Below are 18,340 nucleotides of genomic sequence, written 5' to 3'. Positions count from 1 at the left end.
ATTACATATGTATGCATCTCTAAGCAATGTTATTAAGTTTCATACGCATTTGAATTTTATAAAAGCAGTTATCAGGGTGTATTTTTATGCAATATATTTTTATGCTCAATAATATGTTTGTGAGACTCAACTATGTGAATGACTAGTCATACTGACTTTTTATAAACCTTGCAAAGATGATTTTTTCCATATCACCTTTTACAGCCTCCTTAGTAGAGATCCCTGCAGAATCAGCTCAGTACATGAAAGAGCATTGCAAAGTGGAAAGAGTCTTGGATGAGGATTTGATAAATTTAGTCTCTTGGCAGCTATTTTTAAGTTTGATGTGGACATTGCCATGTCTTTTAGACTCAGGCCTTATTTTTTTCTTATAATGCAGTGTTTCAATAAATTATTTCTAAGTACCTCAAAATATGTACTTAATTGTTTTGTTGCAATTTATCAGGGAATAACAATCAGAGTATCTTCCAAAGTATGAACAATAATTAAATTTTACGTTTCCCAACAGCCAGGGTTCAGATTAAATGCTATTCGACAATACATAGAAAAATAAAGAAAAGTCAAAAAGTTGTAATTAGAGTAAGCATAGTCAGTGAGCAGTGAGAGCTGCCCGTAAAGACCTGTTGTCCCGAGGTAGAAGGGTATGCTTAGGTTAACATGGTGTTGTGGCTAGCATGTTAGGCATATTAAGATTCATTAGAAGTAATTATCTGATAGGAAAGAATCAATGGTTTCAAAAAATGTTCCTAATATGTACCCAGGAAATCATAGCTAAGATATCAGCTTATGGGGTACTTAGCAATGTTGGTTGATAGGTTGATGATGGAAATAATGAAATGTTTGACTAGCAAAAGCCAGACAAAATACATACAATCAAACTATGTTTTGGTATGGAAAATTTTAGATTGTCATGTTTAATGAGAATTCTTATAGCCAATGGCCAAAGGTACATAGACACAAAACTTATATTCTGTAGAACCACAGTATAACAAATACTAAGTGTAAAACACTAACTGTAATACTACAGGTATTAAAAAAAATCATATATCTAGATGTCTGTAGTAGTTGCTTTCCTCTGAATTTAAGATTCATATTAAGGGAGTTATGAAGTAACTTTATTCTATTGCTTTCCAGGTATTTATTCTGAAGTAAAATAAGTAAAGACATTTGAATATGTAATGCTGAATGGCACCACGGAAAAGCGCTGAGACATATCATACATGTACTCACTTTCATTTATACTTAACTGTGTGATTTTAGAGCAAATTATTTATTTTCTCTGAGTTTAATTTTCTCATGAACTAAATATAGATAGAATAATAGCTACCTGATAAACTGATTATGAAGATATGCTGAGGTGATCGGTACAAAATGTCTAGCATAATCATTTCAAATAATAAAAGCTAATAAATATAAGCTATTAGCAAAACTGTTTTTATTATCATTAAAAATTGCATATCTGCTTTGTAATTTTGTTGAACAGGATGGTCTGGACACCACTGTGAGAAGGAACTTGAGTGCATTCCCAACTCATGTGTTCATCAACTATGCATGGAAAATGAACCTGGCTCGACATGTTTATGCACACCTGGATTTATGGTAAAGATTATTGGTGGTTGTGGTTGTAATAATTTTTTATTCTCTTTGATATGCAGTAAACAATAGAAAATTACATGGTGGAAAATAAGGTTGGAGTAGTTAATCTTCAGTGCATCTCTCCTTCTCTGTCTGTACATGCTACACTTTTCTCAGCATTCCTCGTTCCCTTGTTGTCCATGCATCACTTGCACCCTCAGTCCTTTCTTTCAGGAGAAAAACATTCTGATAAATTGATCCACACCAAGGTGCAAGTGACTTAATGTATTGGCCTTTAATGTCTTAATGCATTTGGAAAGAGGATGCCAGTGGAGGAATTACTTAATACTGTCAGGGTCTTGGCAGAACTTTTATTTTGCCCAAGGACATAGTACTACTTCCAGGGTTGGGCTCAGCATATTGTATGTCCAAGGAGGACGAATCTGCTTCCTCAGCAAGTTTGAACTGGCCTGAACTCCATTAGCACTAGAAATGACTTTCCTTGGTAAAAATGTCTCTATTAAAAAATAGCTTTTGACCACAGTCTTTTATTAAAACTGACTGCAGCCCATGAATATAGTGAAAAAAACAACGATTGGTAAGACTGTGTTATCAGAATTTTTAAATGTGTATTTATAAATATCATTATTAGACCAGCCTTCACTGAGATTAAGGCTAAATAACTAGAGAGGGAATATAGTCACGTGACCTAGTTCAAGAATAAAGAATCATACTTCAAGCATCTGGCCAGTGTATATAAAAGATGAACAAGTGTGAAGGGAAGTATGAATGGAGCTACAAACTCCTTCTCAGAAGTGAAAGATCAGAAAGGAAAAACTAGAACCAAGAGTCTCTAGACGAAGTTAAGGAATTACACAGAAAAAAAAAATAATCAATAACTGTCACCAAACACAAGAATTTGAAAAATCAATTGTGGAAGGACCTGGGATTAATCCAATGCTGTTCCCTCTTAAAAGATGTACCCAGGGCTCATAAGTTTTTTAGGGATATGAATGAGCTCAAACAGAAATCTTCCTTTCTCTGAGAATTTTCTAATTTTGGATTTGCCCTAGGAAAAAGATTTTCTCTCACTGCTCCCAAAGCAATAGATCTTTGGAGAAAAATTTCAGATGCTCTGATACTTAAATTGGAAGTTAGTTGGTACCAAGAAGTTTTTTTTTCTGACACCTCAGATTATACCAATAATGCCTTTCTCAAAGAGTCAGTATAAGGAGCAAAATACTGAGATGTGTTTTTTATTTAGCTATATCTTCCACCAGTACAGCCTGGTGGAAGATACGTAGAAATCTAAATAACTTAGGAAATCGATGCTTATTTTATATATCTAAAATATATAAAATATAACTTACTAACAAATATCTCCAAAATTTCCTGAAATAATCTCCTGGTATATGTTCTTTCACATGTGAAATATGAATCTATTAATATTTGAGCTTTTTCTTTAAGAAAAAAATCAAAGCTGAAGTATAAATACATTAGTATATGTTAGAAATATAAATATCTTGATAAAATATAGTTTTATAAGACCACGTGTCTATTAAATAGGAGAAAATGTTATAGACATAATACATTTACATTTTAGTAAGGCATTTACTAAATTAATTTCAAATGGATAGTTTTGCAACCATTCTCTAAGTACTTGAAAGCTGAAACAAAATTTAAAAATTTATCATAGCAAGAGATAATGTTTGTGTGAAATGCTACAATGAGATAAGTGAGATTCAACTTTTACTAATGCATTAGTTACACTTTAAAATGAGTAGCTAAAGATAGGGGAAATTTAGTTTATTGAAAAATAATTTTGTGAGGGGGCGGAGCAAGATGGCTGAATAGGAACAGCTCCAGTCTCCAACTCCCAGCGCGTGCGACACAGAAAACAGGTGATTTCTGCATTTTCAACTGAGATATTGGGGTCATCTCACTAGGGAGTGCCGCACAATCGGTGCGGGTCAGCTGCTGCAGCCCAACCAGCAAGAGCTGAAGCAGGGCGAGGCATCGCCTCACCTGGGAAGTGCAAGGGGGAAGGGAATCCCTTTTCCTAGCAAGGGGAAGTGAGACACACAACACCTGGAAAATCGGGTAACTCCCACCCCAATACTGCACTTAAAGCAAACCGGCACACCAAGAGAATATATCCCACACCTGGCCGGGAGGGTCCCACGCCCACGGATCCTCCCTCATTGCTAACACAACAGTCTGTGATCTAACCGCAAGGCAGCAGTGAGGCTGGCGGAGGGGCGCCCGCCATTGCTGAGGCTTAAGTAGGTAAACAAAGCCACTGGGAAGCTCAAACTGAGTGGAGCTCACAGCAGCTCAAGGAAACCTTCCTGTCTCTGTAGACTCCACCTCTGGGGACAGGGCACAGCTAAACAACAACAACAAAAAAGCAGCAGAACCTCTGCAGACACAAACGACTCTGTTTGACAGCTTTGAAGAGAGCAGTGGATCTCCCAACACGGAGGTCGAGATCTGAGAAGGAACAGATTGCCTGCTCAAGTGGGTCCCTGACCCCTGAGTAGCCTAACTGGGAGACATCCCCCACTAGGGGCAGTCTAACACCCCACACCTCACAGGGTGGAGTACACTCCTGAGAGGAAGCTTCCAAAGTAAGAATCAGACAGGTACACTCACTGTTCAGCAATATTCTATCTTCTGCAACCTCTGCTGCTGATACCCAGGCAAACAGGGTCTGGAGTGGACCTCAAGCAATCTCCAACAGACCTACAGCTGAGGGTCCTGACTGTCAGAAGGAAAACTATCACACAGGAAGGACACCTATACCAAAACCCCATCAGTACGTCACCATCATCAAAGACCAGAGATAGATAAAACCACAAAGATGGGGAAAAAGCAGGGCAGAAAAGCTAGAAATTCAAAAACTGAGAGCGCATCTCCCCCTGCAAAGGAGCACAGCCCATCACCAGCAACAGATCAAAACTGGTCAGAGAATGACTTTGACGAGATGAGAGAAGAAGACTTCAGTCCATCAAACTCCTCAGAGCTAAAGGAGGAATTACGTACCCAGTGCAAAGAAAATAAAAATCTTGAGAAAAGAGTGGAAGAATTGACAGCTAGAATAATTAATGCAGAGAAGGTCATAAACAAAATGACAGAGATGAAAACCATGACATGAGAAATACGTGACAAATGCACAAGCTTCAGTAACCGACTCCATCAACTGGAGTAAAGAGTATCAGCGATTGAGGATCAAATGAATGAAATGAAGCGAGAAGAGAAACCAAAAGAAAAAAGAAGAAAAAGAAATGAACAAAGCCTGCAAGAAGTATGGGATTATGTAAAAAGACCAAATCTATGTCTGACTAGGGTGCCTGAAAGTGAAGGGGAAAATGGAACCAAGTTGGAAAACACTCTGCAGGATATCATCCAGGAGAACTTCCCCAACCTAGTAGGGCAGGCCAACATTCAAATTCAGGAAATACAGAGAACACCACAAAGATACTCCTCCAGAAGAGCAACTCCAAGACACATAATTGCCAGATTCACCAAAGTTGAAATGAAGGAAAAAATCTTAAGGGCAGCCAGAGAGAAAGGTCGGGTTACCCACAAAGGGAAGCCCATCAGACTAACAGCAGATCTCTCGGCAGAAACTCTACAAGCCAGAAGAGAGTGGGGGCCAATATTCAACGTTCTTAAAGAAAAGAATTTTCAACCCAGAATTTCATATCCAGCCAATCTAAGTTTCATCAGTGAAGGAGAAATGAAATCCGTTACAGATAAGCAAATGCTTAGAGATTTTGTCACCACCAGGCCTGCCTTACAAGAGACCCTGAAGGAAGCCCTAAACATGGAAAGGAACAACCGGTACCAGCCATTGCATAAACATGCCAAAATGTAAAGACCATCGAGGCTAGGAAGAAACTGCATCAACTAACGAGCAAAATAACCAGTTAATATCATAATGGCAGGATCAAGTTCACACATAACAATATTAACCTTAAATGTAAATGGATTAAATGCTCCAATTAAGGGGGCCGGGCGCGGTGGCTCAAGCCTGTAATCCCAGCACTTTGGGAGGCCGAGACAGGCGGATCACAAGGTCAGGAGATCAAGACCATCCTGGCTAATATGGTGAAACCCTGTCTCTACTTAAAAACACAAAAAACTAGCCAGACGACGAGGCGGGCGCCTGTAGTCCCGGCCATTTGGGAGGCTGAGGCAGGAGAATGGCATACACCCGGGAGGCCGAGCTTGCAGTGAGCTGAGATCTGGCCACTGCACTCCAGCCTGGGTGGCAGAGCAAGACGCTGTCTCAAAAAAAAAAAAAAAGAAAAAGAAAAAAATGCTCCAATTAAAAGACACAGACTGGCAAACTGGATAAAGAGTCAAGACCCATCAGTCTGCTGTATTCAGGAGACCCATCTCACATGTGGAGACATACATAGGCTCAAAATAAAGGGATGGAGGAAGACCTACCAAGCACATGGAGAACAAAAAAAAGCAGGGGTTGCGATCCTAGTCTCTGATAAAACAGACTTTAAACCATCAAAGATCAAAAGAGACAAAGAAGGCCATTACATAATGGTAAAGGGATCAATTCAACAGGAAGAGCTAACTCTCCTAAATATATATGCACCCAATACAGGAGCACCCAGATTCATAAAGCAAGTCCTTAGAGACTTACAAAGAGACTTAGACTCCCATACAATAATAATGGGAGACTTCAACACTCCACTGTCAACATTAGACAGATCAACGAGACAGAAAGTTAACAAGGATATCCAGGAATTGAACTCATCTCTGCACCAAGCAGACCTAATAGACATCTATAGAACTCTCCACCCCAATTCAACAGAATATACATTCTTCTCAGCACCACATCACACTTATTCCAAAATTGACCACATAATTGGAAGTAAAGCACTCCTCAGCAAATGTCAAAGAACAGAAATTAGAACAAACTGTCTCTCAGACCACAGTGCAATCAAACTAGAACTCAGGACTAAGAAACTCAATCAAAACCTCTCAACTACATGGAAACTGAACAACCTGGTCCTGAATGACTACTGAGTACATAACGAAATGAAGGCAGAAATAAAGGTGTTCTTTGAAACCAATGAGAACAAAGATCCAACATACCAGAATCTCTGGGACACATTTAAAGCAGTGTGTAGAGGGAAATTTATAGCACTAAATGCCCACAAGAGAAAGCAGGAAAGATCTAAAATTGACACTCTAACATCACAATTAAAAGAACTAGAGTGGCAAGAGCAAACACATTCAAAAGCTAGCAGAAGGCAAGAAATAACTAAGATCAGAGCAGAACTGAAGGAGATAGAGACACAAAAAACCCTCCAAAAAATCCATGAATCCAGGAGTTGGTTTTTTGAAAAGATCAACAAAATTGACAGACCGCTAGCAAGACTAATAAAGAAGAAAAGAGAGAGGAATCAAGTAGACGCAATAAAAAATGATAAAGGGGATATCACCACTGACCCCACAGAAATACAAACTACCATCTGTGAATACTATAAACACCTCTATGCAAATCAACTAGAAAATCTAGAAGAAATGGATAATTTCCTGGACACTTACACTCTCCCAAGACTAAACCATGAAGAAGTTGAATCCCTGAATAGACCAATAGCAGGTTCTGAAATTGAGGCAATAATTAATAGCCTACCCACCAAAAAAAGTCCAGGACCAGATGCATTCACAGCTGAATTCTACCAGAGGTACAAGGAGGAGCTGGTACCATTCCTTCTGAAACTATTCCAATCAATAGAAAAAGAGGCAATCCTCCCTAACTCATTTTATGAGACCAACATCATCCTGATACCAAAGCCTGGCAGAGACACAACAAAAAAAGAGAATTTTAGACCAATTTCCCTGATGAACATCGATGCAAAAATCCTCAATAAAATATTGGCAAACAGGATTCAGCAGCACATCAAAAAGCTTATCCACCATGATCAAGTGGGCTTCATCCCTGGGATGCAAGGCTGGTTCAACATTCGCAAATCAATAAACGTTATCCAGCATATAAACAGAACCAAAGAAAAGAACCACATGATTATCTCAATAGATGCAGAAAAGGCTTTTGACAAAATTCAACAGCCCTTCATGCTAAAAACGCACAATAAATTCGGTATTGATTGAACGTACCTCAAAATAATAAGAGATATTTATGACAAACCCACAGCTAATATCATACTGAATGGGCAAAAACTGGACAAATTCCCTTTGAAAACTGGCACAAGACAGGGATGCCCTCTCTCACCACTCCTCTTCAACATAGTGTTGGAAGTTCTGGCTAGGGCAACCAGGCAAGAGAAAGAAATCAAGGCTATTCAGTTAGGAAAAGAAGAAATCAAATTGTCCCTGTTTGCAGATGACATGATTGTTTATTTACAAAACCCCATTGTCTCAGCCCAAAATCTCCTTAAGCTGATAAGCAACTTCGGCAAAGTCTCAGGATACAAAATTAATGTGCAAAAATCACAAGCATTCTTATACACCAGTAACAGACAAGCAGAGAGCCAAATCAGGAATAAACTTCCATTCACAATTGCTTCAAAGAGAATAAAATACCTAGGAATCCAACTTACAAGGGATGTAAAGGACCTCTTCAAGGAGAACTACAAACCACTGCTCAGTGAAATAAAAGAGGACACAAACAAATGGAAGAACATACCATGCTCATGGATAGGAAGAATCAATTTCGTGAAAATGGCCCTACTGCCCGAGGTTATTTATAGATTCAATGCCATCCCCATCAAGCTACCAATGACTTTCTTCACAGAATTGGAAAAAAACTGCTTTAAAGTTCATATGGAACCAAGAAAGAGCCGGAATTGCCAAGACAATCCTAAGTCAAAAGGACAAAGCTGGAGGTGTCACACTACATGACTTCAAACTATACTACAAGGCTACAGTAACCAAAACAGCATGGTACTGGTACCACAACAGAGATATAGACCAATGGAACAGAACAGAGTCCTCAGAAATAATACCACACATCTACAGCCATTTGATCTTTGACAAACCTGAGAGAAACAAGAAATGGGGAAAGGATTCCCTATTTAATAAATGGTGCTGGGAAAATTGGCTAGTCATAAGTAGGAAGCTGAAACTGGATCCTTTCCTTACTCCTTATATGAAGATTAATTCAAGATGGATTAGAGACTTAAATGTTAGACCTAATACCATAAAAAGCCTAGAAGAAAATCTAGGTAGTACCATTCAGGACATAGGCATGGGCAAGGACTTCATGTCTAAAACACCAAAAGCAACAGCAGCAAAAGCCAAAATTGACAAATGGGATATGATTAAACTAAAGAGCTTCTGCACAGTAAAAGAAACTACCATCAGAGTGAACAGGCCACCTATAGAATGGGAGAAAATTTTTGCAATCTACTCATCTGACAAAGGGCTGGCTAATATCCACAATCTACAAAGAACTCAAACAAATATACAAGAAAAAAACAACCCCATCAGAAAGTGGGCAAAGTATATGAACAGACATTTCTCAAAAGAAGACATTCATACAGCCAACAGACACATGAAAAAATGCTCATCATCACTGGCCATCAGAGAAATGCAAATCAAAACCACAATGAGATACCATCTCACACCAGTTAGAATGGCAATCATTAAAAAGTCAGGAAACAACAGGTGTTGGAGAGGATGTGGAGAAATAGGAACACTTTTACACTGTTGGTGGGACTATAAACTAGTTCAACTATTATGGAAAATAGTATGGCAATTCCTCAGGGATCTAGAACTAGATGTACCATATGACCCAGCCATCCCACTACTGGGTATATACCCAAAGGATTATAATTCATGCTGCTATAAAGACACATGCACACGTATGTTTATTGTGGCACTATTCACAATAGCAAAGACTTGTAATCAACCCAAATGTCCATCTGTGACAGACTGGATTAAGAAAATGTGGCACATATACACCATGGAATACTATGCAGCCATAAAAAAGGATGAGTTCGTGTCCTTTGTAGGGACATGGATGCAGCTGGAAACCATCATTCTTAGCAAACTATCACAAGAACAGAAAACCAAACACCACATGTTCTCATTCATAGGTGGGAACTGAACAATGAGATCACTTGGACTTGGGAAGGGGAACATCACACACTGGGGCCTATCTTGGGGAGGGGGGAGGGGGGCGGGATTGCACTGAGAGTTATACATGATATAAATGATGAATTGATGGGTGCTGACGAGTTGATGGGTGCAGCACACCAACATGGCACAAGTATACATATGTAACAAACCTGCACGTTATGCACATGTACCCTAGAACTTAAAGTATAATAAAAAATAAATAAATAAATTAATTAATTTAAAAAAGAATTTTAACATTGAAATGTTATTCATGCCAATGCTATAGCCATATATATTTACTCTAAATTAGATATTCCTAGGAAATATACTTTTGAAAATCACATGTAAATTATTACTTGGAATAGAAAATAAAATAATCTGCTGAAGTATCAGAAAATAAAATATTCAAAATATTTGATAAAATATTTGTAGCAAGTTAAATTTGTAAATATTGAAATAGAACATTGAAATGGATACAGGTATGGAAAATGCATGAAAACATTAGAAAATTGCTTTTTTAGGTTTATTTTTCCCTGCCCCACTAATCTTGAGTGCAAATGGGATATTAAAAGAATAAAACTCACAATCATGGGGAAATGTGAAACCTCATGGGTACTTCATGCACAGGAAGATATCAAACTTGAGGGAGTCTTAAGAGTAAAGCAGTTATATGAATTAGACAAAAGGTAAATTGATTTGCATTAATACTAAAAATAAAGTGTGTATGTAGAGTATAGGTGAACATGAAAGTAGTGTCCATAGCAGAGAGTTGACAATGTCCAAGGTGTAAATCATAGCATTCTAGCACTAGAGTAGATGGGAAGAGACTAAGCATTGCATCAGTTATCACATTCTGGTGGAACATTTGCTCACTTCTCTGTCAACTCTGAAACACTGTAAACTCCTGAAGGACAAAGATAATGCTGGACATTGTGGTATTCCTAAGAGCACAGAGCACAGTACAGGCGGTCACTAATTTATAATTATTCGAGTTTATGATTGTACGAGAGTGACATACATTCAGCAGAAATAGTATTTTGCACATCCCTACAACCATTCTGCTTTCTAATTTTAGCATGGCATTCAGTAAGTTACATGATCTATTCAACGCTGTAATATAAAATAGGCATGGGGTGGAATGATTTTGCCCAAGCTGTTGGCTAATGTAAGTGTTCTGAGCATGTTAAAGTAGGCTAGGCCAAACTATGAAGTTCAGTATATTAAGTGTATTAAATGCATTTTCTACTTACAATATTTTCAACTTATGATGGGTTTATCGTAATGTAACTCTATTTTAAGTCGAGGAGCATCTGTACATGTGTTTTGATTTTGGTCATCATTGTTAAAGTTGTTTTATTAGAGCTCGTAGCATATTAGTCACAGTTGTTTGAAATTCCCAGTCTGATAATTAGTTTCCCCACCACATCTGAGTCTGACTTCAATGCTTACTCTGTCTCTTCTAACTATTTTTTTGGTTTTTAGAATGTCTTGTAATTTTTTATTTAAAGACATGATACGTTGGGTAAAAGGAACTCAGTAAATAGGTCTATAGCATAACATTTTATGTTTATCTGGCTAGGAGTCAGGCTGTGTTTGCTGTGCTATAGTCATAGGTGTGAGAGGTTAAAATTTCCTCTTATATTTTCATTTTCATCTTGCCTGTTGTATTTTGGTTTCATTAGAAAATTCTTTTTAAAGAAATGTGACGTGTGGAGTTCTTTCAGTTGTAATCTCCTGTTGTTATAAAAGATCCCTGTTGATGCGGCAGTAAGGTATGAGGAGAGGGTAAGCCTTTAATAGTCCTGTGATTAGGCCTCAGTCTTGGTGATCCTGTGCCTCTGGCTGTGACCTTCAAATGGGGCCCATTCCCTTAGGTGAGACAGAAAAGCTACAGAAGGCTGGAGTTGAGTATGTTCCTTCCCACAGGTCAATTAGGCTCTGGTAAAATAGTTTCACTTGAGGACAAGCCTTGTTAAGAGGAACAGAATGCTCTGGGAGTCTTCAAAATGGCTGTCCTCTCCTCTCCACACTGGAAGCATGAGGGGATTTTTCTCCAAACCTCACTGTGAGATCCTTGTAATATTTTTGAACGTAAAGTTCATTACAGTGTGGGATATTCCCTAACAGTGGGGTCCCTTGTAGTTACTAACTAACTCTCAAGCTCCTACACATTGAGCCTCCAGCATTTTATCAATTACAGTTTGTTTTTCTACCCTGGTTTTGGCTCCAGCAGAGGTTTCTGCTCCTGAGTTTCTGCTCTGGTAAGCTATGATTCTTTGTACCTGCCTGACTGTCTCTCTGCTGTTTGGGGGGCAGACGTTTTCCTTTAATGGGAAATGACTTCAATTTTCTTCAAATCTAAGGAGAGTTGATTTTTAGTTTGTTCAGTTTTTCTCTTATTGTGTAGATGGGAATGACGCCATCCAAATTACGCGCCAGGCCAAAATCCACAATTTTGTGATTGTTTGAGAACGAAAGAACCTATGAATATATTTCTTAAGAAAACATGAATGGATTTTCTTTCATTCGTGTACTTCAATGTGTCTTTTAAAAAATGGATTTTATTGTTCTAATTAGGCTTCTCAGGTATCTCAACTTGAATGGTGGTCCTGTTTTTCAGAGTCACTAGAAGCCTTTAAGGGATTGTTCAAAAGTCATTAATTTAACTCACAATCACATTCTCCATTAACATGTAAAAAACGGAAAAATTAAAAATTTTCTTGCATGTGTACTCTAATTACACCCGCTGATATGGTAGCACACGCAATCTGTAAAGAACATTCAAGTAATTCAAATAATTGAAATATGCTTGTATTGAACTTTTAATTGAACATGAAACAACAGAGCACAATTCAAAGCAATAAACCTTTTCCCTAACAATTTGTAGCAATTCTCTTCACATCCAATGTTTTATGTTCACCTGAACTTCCCTCTAACAGCGTTCTTCTTCTCAGAGATCTTCTGAAAAACGGCAAATTTTTTCCAGGTTACTTTTATTTAAGTTACTTTAAAAGTTTCACCAATTAGGTCATCATATAAAAATGTTAGTTCAGCTACATATTTACAGGATTAGAGAGGATTAATATTACTACAATTATTTTTGTTTAATTATGAAGAGTGATGTGGGAGGTAAATAGTCCCTGCTGGATAGGGAGATGGGAAGCGGTTTTTTTTTTTTTTTTTTTTTTCTGAGAATTAATTTTTTGAAAATAACATTAAAGGTCTGAACTCTCAGGCTTTTCTTAATGTTTCAAGCTATGACAATCTCTGACAAGCCGATAATTAGTGCAGATTATTCGTTTTAGCAGATCCAATTGCAAAAGTGAATCCAAACAAGATTAAAGTACTTACATCATTTTGAAATTCAAATATTCTGTAAAAGAATTTAAATGACAGAATACAATTTTTGAATGTCCTATACTTGCTGAAAAACTCAAGAAAAATGATCATTCTCTTTTTCATTTGATCAGAACTGCTCATTTCTTCCTCAGTAAATGAAATTCTGCCAAACAAGATTGATCTCCATGCATTAACCAATGAGTGCCTATTGGTCAGGCTTATTGTGTTTTGTAAATGATAGAGTCGATGAAAGTGTTAATTACAGTTCTTAAATTAAAACACAGATATTTATGTAGTGTGGAAGCTGTATTTGTATTAAAATGAGAAAAAAATGGAGAAACTATTTTCTGAGGAAAAAGGTTCTGAGTTCTATAGAAGGACAGCCTATTTGTGGTATTCAGTTTTTAAACGTCATCTTCAAATAAACCTAACACAGAAGACACCAGTATAGCAAGACAGACAAACATTTTGATGTATGTCTATGGTTCTGGTCTTTATTTTCTCATGAGATAAACTCATCAATTTTATTAACAAATATTTACCAAGTGTTATCTATAGAAGGACAGCCTATTTGTGGTATTCAGTTTTTAAATGTCATCTTCAAATAAATCTAACACAGAAGACACCAGTATAGCAAGACAGACAAACATTTTGATGTATGTCTATGGTTCTGGTCTTTATTTTCTCATGAGATAAACTCATCAATTTTATTAACAAATATTTACCAAGTGTTGTCTGTGTTTGAGATGACTTGCTCTATTAAAAATAATTATTATCTCAATAGGAATTAAAGCAAAGGTGCAATTTTAGAAAAATTCATAATTCCTTTTTAAATAGATATTTTTGTGGTTTTGACATTTATCCTTATTTTAATTCAAGTAACTTGTACTTTAGATCAATCAAAACACATCCTTTGGATACTCACTGAAGCAATGTATTTGGAAAACTTATAAAGAAATATGTATACATTAGTCTTACATTTAAATTAAGGAAAAGAGGACAGGCTTGCATCCTCTTGCAATGCACTAAAAAAAAAAATCAATAATTCTTTTATTCAGGTAAAACTTGATACTTTGCTCTAATATATGTTGAGCACAATTGTTTGCAGATCCTTAAAATGATATAAAAATCAATTAGTTTCAGTTTGTTATCCAAAGAGAACATTCAGCTGTATAGAAGAGACAAATAATGTGTTGGATAATAAGGAAGTCAGCATTGGGTACAAAATGCAGGAAACTGTATGATGAGGGAAATAAAAACATTAGCTAGGACACTTATTTGGTAGTAATGTTAAAAAATAATAAAGCAATTGGTGAATCCTGAGTAAAGTAGTCATTAGAAGAGATTTCTCAATGGACAAAAGATAATGGCTTCCTCCTAAGGATTAGAAAGGTATCTCTAAAAGCCCTGAAACTCAATCTACACCCTATAGTGGAAGTCAGCCCTGAGGGTTTGCTCAGTACTGCTAATGAGAATGCTAAATATAAAATAGCCATGAGAAATAAGGCTCCATCTGCTTCTCAGGACAAGTTTTACCACAAACAGCAACAAAAAATACACACAAAAAAATGTATTTTCCTCTCCCCAAATCAATTAGGCTCTGGTAAAAGAGAGCCAAGATCCTTGCTTTTATGAAATCTACCACCTAAAAGCAGAGGATGGCAGGGGGGAAGACACTAAATTATTGTGTTTATTTATTTGTTAATTTGTTTATGGGCAGCAATGAGTGCTATGGGGAAGAAAAAGGTGGAGGGATGTGTATTCTGAGCATTTCTAAGCAACACAGTAATAGTATTTTGTAATGCAAGGTTATGTGAGGGTTTTGGAGGAAAAAATGGTACAAACGAATAAAAACATAAATATTAATTAAAAGAGGAAGCTTTCTGTATTAAATAAGTATAACGTATAATGAAAAAATGCACTATTTTCAGAAGTAGAATATTTAAAATAACAAATTGCCTTACATTTTATATAATAGACATGGCACAGCTATGATGTACAATCTAAGCGGCTCATACCTGTAACTGCAGCACTTTGGGGAGCCAAGGAGGGTGAATCACTTGAGGTCATCGGCGTTTGAGATCAGCCTGGCCATCATGATGAAACCCCATATCTACTAAAAATGTAAAAACTATCCAGGCATGGTAGTGGCCATCTGCAATACCAGCTACTGGGGTGGCCAATGCACAAGAATTTCTTGAACCAGGGATTTGGAGCTGGCAGTGAGCCGAGATCTTGCCACTGCGCTCTAGCCTGGGCGACAGTGTGAGATTCCAAAAAAAAAAAAAAAAAAAAAATTCTTACAACAGTAGTTTTTATTGGTAAACTGAGTATAGTAAAATAATGACCACCTCATAGACCTATTTAGATATTAAAGATAATGAATGCCCATCTTTCATCTTTATGCATCAGATTTTTGCTTCAACGTGACTGGTGGAAGAATGTATTTGGTAGAAACCTAGAATATATTTAGTGTTATATATTGACTCAAAAAAGTAATGGCTTAACATTTTAGACTTCAATTATATGGAAAATTCTCTGAGCTTCAGTTTCTTCACTTATAGCATGAACATGTGGATGAATTAAAAGCTTGGCCATATGGAATATAACATTGTTAACCCATTAGAGAGTTGGGCACAGAATTTTAAATGCCCATACTTACAGACTGGTAGATCAGTGTTCTTTCCTCCATGCCATATATCTTATGGATTTATTTTTAAGATAGATAACTAAATGTAATATCCATTTACTTTTAAGGTAAATAACTATTTTATATGTCAGGGCTGAATAATGTTCCATTGTCCAGATGTACCATGGATTATCCATTCAACCTACTGAAGTTTTTATTGATTGTTTCCAGGTTTTGGCAATCATGAATAAGGCTGTTATAAATATTCTTGTGGAGGTTTTTGTGTGAACATGTTGTCAATTCATTTGCTATACATCGAGGCACACACTCGCTGGATTATATAGTAATAGTGTGTTTATTAGAAACTGCCTGTTTTCTGAAATATCTGTAGCATTTTGCAGTCCCACAAGAAATTAGGCAACATTTTATCATTTGTATAGCAATTACTAAAATTGTAATTCAACAATTATTTTTGTGGCTATATATTTACTGTTTGACCAGCTACTCTCACCTCCCTTCCTCTCCTTCTCCATTCCCTTCTCCCTCTCTGGTCTGCTTTTCTCCTCTTCAGTAAGTTCCATAAAAACAGGAATTGTGCACACATTACCTACTTCTGTTCTCTAGGCAGATACAAGATAGTAGATTCTAAATAAAATTTTGTTGATTATTATACATGAGCAAAAACATGAATAGATAACAATTATTGTGGTGTTAATCACAACTAAGCACAAGAATTTCATGGAACAGTCTGTTGAATGAAATATACACTGTTAAAGATATAATGCATTGTTTTCTACAGTAATATTTAGAGTGATTTAAAATATCACTTGAGTCATAAGCTTCCATTAAAATGTTATTATTTATGAAGGAAGCCTAACTATTTGCCAGACTAAATGTCTTGGATACTTTACCTTATTGAATGATTTAAAAAATTTGGAATGTAAGAATCATTGTTTATCCCTATTGTGATGATAAGGAAACAGGCTCAGAGATGTTGGTCGCTTATTCATAGGTAGCAAATGTTAGAATATAGTTCGTCCAGTGAATCCAAACCCTGTATCCATGAGCACTATGTCAGAAAATTTTCACTCTGCAACCAAATACAGTTCTAGATCTTCTCACTCTGAGCCATACTCAGATTTCTCTTGGTGAGCATAGACTACATTAACTTATATAAAGATTAGCTTATATATTCTGTTATGGCCTGAGTGTTTGTGTCTTCCTCACCCAAATTCAAATGTTGAAGTCCTAACCCCTAAGACTGTGGTATTAGAATGTAGGGCTTTGGGGAGGTGATTGAGTCATGAGGTTTGAGTACTCATGATTAGGATGAGTGCTCTTATAAAAAGGCTGCAGATAACTAGATAGTCCCTTCCAGCCTATGAGGACATAGCACCATCTTTGAGAAAGCCCAGACACTAAACATCCCTCAACTTGTACTTCCCAGCCTCCTGATCTATGAGAAATAAATTTCTGTTATTTATAAGTCAAACAGTTTATGATATTTTTTGTTACAGCAGCCTGAACAGACTAATACATGGTTCCTTCAAATTCTTTTTTTTTTTTTAACCAAAGCTTCTTTTCTTCACATGGTTCTTACATGATAAGTGGAACTGTGCATTTTACACCTGCTAGCTTATTTGATAAATAATTAAATTCAGCAAGGCAGGGGGAGAAAATATAACTTGCATCTATTGCATTTTTTATGATAAAAATCAGTCTCTGTTTCTCTGCTTTTTCTGGCATTGCCACTGAGAAATGACAGGGTTTTACAATTCTCTTTTGAGTTAGAAGTCTTTTTTTTATTCATACAGAAACCACCTGCTTTAAGCTTTTTCCCCCTTAATTAAAAATAAATGAAACTAAGAAAAGAGTCAATGTGTAGGAAGGAAGACCTGTTGGTTGTTGCTCTCCATGCAGCTCAGGGATACAGACGTCCAGCACAGCATATCTTGCTTGCTGTTTTTGATGTATTTTGGATGTTAGATGGTGTCCTTGTATGATAGTGTTTGATTTGGTTTTGCCTTATTTTCTGTAACTGTTTTCATGTCATTTGCACTTGAATTCCCAAGTAAGGAAAGGGCTGTGTGCACATTCCCAGAGTTTGAAGATTAGCTTCAAAGACATTCTAACTATAAGGCTGACTCACTTCAATCTGAAAGGAGAAAGAAAAAAGTGTATTGCCACAGTATGTTGTAGAAAATGAGAGAGGCTTGAAAGTGTTCAGAAGACGTTGTTCTTAATGTTCTCAAATGAAGATGCCAACTTTATGTTTCTAATGACAAATTAGTTAAAGAAAAGTATAAAATGATCAGCGTATTCATTGGTGTGTTACATGCACACAACTGTGGCTGTTTGGGTTGGTATAGAATACTACTACATGGGAGAAATGGATAAACAAATTATAGAATATATTAACAAATATGTGTTGATAGAGGTATAAACATAAGATGCTATGGATGGCAAAATAAAGGTATGTAGCCCAAATCTGTTTGCTCAGATTGGCTCAAGTAATAGTCCCTATAGGAGGTCAAGTGTAGCAAGTCTGCTTGAATATAAAGAGACATTGTTCTAGGGAGAACAGGTAGGAAAGCTTGCAAGTTACTTTCAAGGAGTGTGAATGGAAAGATTTGAGGTAATGCTATTTTTTAAATATCCTTTATGACGCATGTTTTAGCACTTAACATCTGT

The 18,340-nt window shown here is 36.7% G+C and overlaps 1 protein-coding gene across 2 annotated transcripts in view; it reads left to right on the top strand.

Moving 5' to 3' along the window:
- Positions 1-18,340, top strand: part of EYS (eyes shut homolog) — a 2,089,174-nt gene that overhangs the window by 1,161,487 nt on the left and 909,347 nt on the right. For both annotated transcript variants that reach the window (XM_033217548.1, XM_033217547.1), the window contains one exon: positions 1,484-1,599. In XM_033217548.1, the coding sequence (XP_033073439.1) occupies positions 1,484-1,599 (116 nt within the window). The remainder of the gene's footprint in view (positions 1-1,483; positions 1,600-18,340) is intronic.

This window comes from Trachypithecus francoisi, unplaced genomic scaffold (genome assembly GCF_009764315.1).
Source record: "Trachypithecus francoisi isolate TF-2019V2 unplaced genomic scaffold, Tfra_2.0 Lachesis_group10, whole genome shotgun sequence".
Lineage (NCBI taxonomy): Eukaryota > Metazoa > Chordata > Mammalia > Primates > Cercopithecidae > Trachypithecus > Trachypithecus francoisi.
This window is presented reverse-complemented; position numbering and strand designations above follow the sequence as displayed.